Source organism: Tiliqua scincoides, chromosome 3 (genome assembly GCF_035046505.1).
Source record: "Tiliqua scincoides isolate rTilSci1 chromosome 3, rTilSci1.hap2, whole genome shotgun sequence".
Classification (NCBI taxonomy): Eukaryota; Metazoa; Chordata; class Lepidosauria; order Squamata; family Scincidae; genus Tiliqua; species Tiliqua scincoides.
Window position 1 is genome coordinate 161,168,487 of NC_089823.1, and position 5,302 is coordinate 161,173,788.

Sequence of the window (5,302 nt, forward strand, 5' to 3'; positions counted from 1 at the left end):
AACTATAAAAAGGATGCAGTAACAGCACATATCCACAGGAGGAGTTCCACCCAACTAGAGGAGAAGGTGTTCTTACAGCACATTATACAGCTGAAATCATGAGGTAGGTAGCAAATGATAAGTAACAGTGCAGTTTATTGCTTGTTAATAGTTGCCATGACTTTGGTGAACTGAGTTTCTCAGCATGTTATGTGATGTTCAGCCTGATCCTAGTTTCCTCAGAAGCAAGTCTGTCTGAATTCATAGTAACTAACCCCCAGGTTTCAGCCCAAACGTAACTGTTAATTGAAACTTGAATTAATTGTCAGGACTTGAATTAATTGTCAGTAATGTATTTAGTTCTTCCATTACCTAGAACAGCAGTTCCCAAACTGTGGGTTGTGAAACTGATAAGCTGATCACTGACAAGGAAAAATGTATTGGGCTGCGATGAAAAGTGAAACTGATCCATGTGTGCACCTTTACTCATTAGTATGTGAGCATGCCACAGTCCACTTCAAAGGGCAGGCTGAGGGGAACGCAGTGCCACCAGAATGGTCCTGATCCAATGAGCACAGGTCCCAAAAAACACCGGAGAAGGAAGTCACCCCCCCAAGTTGACAAGGAAAATGTATTGTGCCCTATAAAAAGTGAAACGGAGCCACTCCTGTGTGTTTACTCATGAGTAGACAAATGTGCCTCAGCTCTTATGGGAGATCAGGCATAGGGGAACACAAGGCCACCAGAATGGTCCCAATTGATGAATGTAGAACTCAACAAATGCACCTGAAGTTGAGCAGAAGTGAAATTTTTTGTGAAGTGAAGTGAAATCTCATAAAGCTAGGTCTTTTTTATAAAGTGGGTTCCAGTGCTAAAACAGTTGGGAACCACTGATCTAGAACTAGAGTTATCAGATAGAAAGTGGGACAGAGTGCCTATACCCGTCATTTTCAACCACTGTGCCATGGCACACTGATGTGTCGCGAATGGTCTCTAGGTGTGCTGCGGGGGTTTGGGGGAGGATTGTTTGTTAGTAGGGCCACTGGGGGATGTGAGCCCCTGCTGTCAGTGCAGTGTGCCTTGTCAATTGTCAAAAATCTGATGGTGTGCCTTGACAATTTTAATGCCTTGCCAGTATGCTGTGAGATGAAAAAGGTTAAAAATCGCTGGCCTATACCTTTAACCATTGTATCAAAGAGTGAATTTTGGCAGTGCAGCTCAACATGGAAGGGTCTAGAAAGCAGTGCCTACCAGTATCACCTCTTCAATGATTAAAGGTGGTATAGGCACTCTGTCCCCCTGCATCTGGTAACCCCATCTAGAACAGGAGTCTCCATACCCCTCCATGCCATGCATCATGATAATAATCTCTGGCATGGTGCAGCTGTGGCAAATCCTTACCATTCCAGGCTGCAACCTCCTTTTTCATGCCTGATCTCTGCAGCAACTCCCACTGGGCTGCAGCTCCCCCTTGAAAATTGGAGTGCAGAGCCTTCTGGGGCAATGTGGAGCAGAAACGGCTGCCTGCATGAATTGCTGCAGAGATTGGGCGTGAGAAAAGGAAGCTGCAGCTCAGAATAGGAAAGCTTTGCCACTGCCATGCCTGGATTATCGTGGTGCACTGGATCCGACTCATGGACCAGAACTGGAGACCCATGATCTAGAACAGGGGTGGCCAACCTTTCAACTTTAGGGCACCTGGACCTTTAAAAGTTGTGCAGACAAGCTGTATTTGCTGACATTCCCTCCTCTACACAATTGTTAAAGGTCCAGGAGCCCTAAAGTTGGAAGGTTGGCCACCTCATTCTAGAACAAGAAATATAAGAGAAGAATGCTAAATGCTAAGTGTTGAAAAAGCAGATATATCTTCCTTCTGGGTGGGACAAAGGTGGGGAAGAAAGGATTCAAAAACTGCAGTCTGACAGATATATTTTTATTAGGAGTCAACGTAAAACGACACAACTTAAAATGATACAAATGCAAGCAGCAAGCTTTGCACCCTGCAGAACTCTTCATGAGGTTGGGTGTGAAGGAAAGCAACAACAGGGGAGGGTCAGAAATGTTGGGCCTGGTGTCCAGGCCCCAAAGTCTGCAGCTCATTTGCCATTTTAAAAAGTACAGCAGGAAAAGTTCTGCAGACTTGCTGATTATGGCCCTGTCACAAGGCACCTGAGATGTATCCCATATACTAGCAAGGATTGTGGAACTGGGGCACAGTATAGTCCCAGGGCTGGACTAAAGTGATTGTATCATTGGCTGCTAAATTCTGCTGGTTTCCATTTTGTCTACTCATCCAAGCAAGTGCCAAAATATTAATTTTTCATTTAACTGAACAAAATTGGGCTCATATTATTCAGTGCAAAGATAGGGTTCCCCTGTATTCATGGTTTGGGGGGGGGGCTGGAATGTATCTCCTGTGGATGGGGGGGGAGAGGCAGGACACCTGTATTAACAGCCATTCACGCATGGCTTTGAATGAAAGACCTTTTTCATGATAGAAAAACTGGCATTGATTTTTTCAAAGTTCTCCACAATAATTTTATGTTCAGCTTGTCACTTTGCAAACTTGAACTTTTCCCCTTTTTTCCTCCTTCTGTCTGTAGTGAAATTTCCAAGCATTCCCTGAAGGAGAGCCTCCTGCAACTTGAATGCCATTTTACTTGGATGTTACTGAAGGAGGACATTGATCCTGAAGAGTTAGAAGAACGAATTGAAGATCAGATTGAATTTTTACTGTTCACGTCCAAAACCCGAAATTATAACCTGCTGGCCTACGTGCAGTCCCTGAGAGGCAAGAACAAAGAAGCTCTGAAAAACTTACAAAGGGCTGAAGAGACTGTTAAAATTGAGTACCCGAAAGAATTCGAAAAGGAGAGTCTTATTATATGGAGCAACTATGCTTGGGTGTTCTATCAGATGGACAAACTTAAGGAAGTGCAGATCTACCTAAAGAAGGTGGCAAGTACCTGCAAGGAACACAGAAGTGCCTCTCCTTATAACATAAAGTTCCCACAACTCTACTGTGAAAAGGGGTGGGCGCTCTTAAAGTTTGGGGGAAAGTATTATGAAAAAGCCAAGGAAAGCTTTGCCAAGGCACTGGAATACGAACCTGAAAATCCAGAATTCAATTCAGGCTATGCAATCACAGTGTACCGCCTGGAAGATTTTTATGAGAAGAAGGTTGCAGATGGGTCATCGCTAGAGCTCTTGAGGCATGCACTGAGACTGAATCCAGAGGACGCGTTTCTCATGCCCATCCTTGCATTAAAACTTCAGGAAACGAATCAAGCTGAAGAAGGGGGAAAGTACATTAAAGAAGCGCTTGAAAAATACCCAGACATTCCGTATGTACTGAGGTATGCAGCCAAATTTTATCGAAAAGCTGGTGATGTGAAAAGAGCTCTGCAATTATTAAGAGATGCAATAAACTTGCAACCAAACTCTGGCTTTCTACACCATCAGATCGGCCTTTGCTATAGAACCCAGTACTGGGATTTGAAAAAGGCAACAAGCCAACACAGAGGATTGATGGCTGAACTGCTCAGACGTTGTATTTTTCATTTTAAACAGGTGGTGGAGCACAAAACCAAGTTTGTCTTTGCGCATCTGGACCTTGCAGGCATGTACGCTGAAGGGAAACGATATCCAGATGCGGAAGAAATGTTTCAGAAAGTATCTGCAATGAGCAAGCTAACCTTGCTTGAAAAACAGGAGTTCCACCTTTGCTATGGGTGCTATCAGGAATACCACAAAAAATCAGAATCTGATGCTATTAAACAATACTTGGAAGGGCTGAAAATTGAAAATGACTCGTATCCAAGAAATAAGTGCAAATTTCATTTGGAGAAAATAATTAAAAAGGCTATCAAGGGAGGTTTCTGTGATGCAAATAAATATGGCGTTCTTGGGTACATTCATAAACTGGATGGCGAAAAGCAGCAAGCCATTGAGTGCTATGAAAAGGCCCACAGGATGGATCCTGACAATGAAGAATACTTCAGTGCCCTTTGTGATTTAAAACTTTATTTAGAAGATCAGCAGCCCAATCCTGAGGTGCCCAGTGCCAGCTCTGCACTTGAAGCAACGGCGCTGGGTGTCGCAAAAATGCCATAAGGAACTTTCCTGCTGGTGGGAGGCACCCAGCACTGGCAGAGAGGCCATTGTCAGTCCATTCTGGGTCTCATCGCCGGCAGAAGAACTGCTAGGCAATATCTATCCTCACCTGGCAGCAGGATGGCTTCTTGGGGTGGGGGAAAGGTGGGGAGGGGGAGGACTGGGGCAGGGGGAGGGTGGGCCAGAGTGCGGATTGGGCCTGGGAGGGGGCGGAGATGGAGGCAGAGGCTGCTGCCAGATCCTGTCCCCCTCTGAAGCTGCAGAGCACTACATTGGCCTCCTCAGTTCTGTGCCATCTCAAGAGCTGACACAGATCCAAACAGACCCACTGGGGCCAGCCATGTTCTACACGGGGTAAGGGAACCAATGTACCAAGAACCAATGTTCCCTTACCCTGAGGAGACCTACAGCAGCTTCCCTGGCCCTGCTGCATACAGCCATTTCGGAGCCGCTGTATCACAGGGCGCTGGAGAAGCTTAGGATTGGACTATAAAACGTCTTCTCAGCTATGCAGCTAATTGATCTGAAATAAAATTAAAGTAATAAAATTCATAATGTATTTGCTCCACAGCAGCTCCATAACAGTCCACATCACTTTAAACTAATTGGATTGAGACTTATATAGTTGTGTTTTTCAATGTGACATTGGTTTGATCACCATATTCTATTATGCACTGTGCAGGCATACTTTGACTTTCATCCACTTGAAAGAGCAAAGAGCCTTCAATTTTAACTACAATTCAAATTTCATCCACATGCTTTCCTCTTTTATCTGATTTCTTCCAAACGCCCATGATGTTTGCCAGTGATGCTTATTTTCCATTTATTTTTGTTTATTTAGGTTTTGCATTCATTTACGTGTGCCATATAATTAGTTAGTTACGTTTTTCATTGGCCAAAATAAATTTGCAAGCTAAATAAAGCTATGCCTTTACTTTCATCCATTTTTTACTTTCATCCCTCCATGCTCTGATCCCTAACCAATTGGAAGTGCAAGGTATTGCTGTATTATGCTTCATTTAAGAAATTGTTGCACCCAATCTTTGGAGATTTACCAAACTTATTTAGCAATATTTAACCTAGAAGTAGAGGAGCTTGACCCCAATGTATTTACTGGATATTGTCTGTTTGGCTCTTAACATTATTATTAATAATTTTTATATGCAGTTTTTTGGCAATAACAACAGCAAAATGAATGAGGGGCTCACAA

General features: G+C 43.7%; 1 protein-coding gene across 1 annotated transcript; it reads left to right on the forward strand.

Moving 5' to 3' along the window:
• Positions 1 to 4,234, forward strand: LOC136644862 (interferon-induced protein with tetratricopeptide repeats 5-like). Its single transcript, XM_066621053.1, has 2 exons — positions 1 to 103; positions 2,583 to 4,234. The coding sequence occupies exons 1-2, from the start codon at positions 99 to 101 to the stop codon at positions 4,090 to 4,092; spliced, it is 1,515 nt and encodes a 504-aa protein (XP_066477150.1). The 5' UTR covers positions 1 to 98; the 3' UTR covers positions 4,093 to 4,234.
• The last annotated feature ends 1,068 nt before the right edge of the window (positions 4,235 to 5,302 follow it).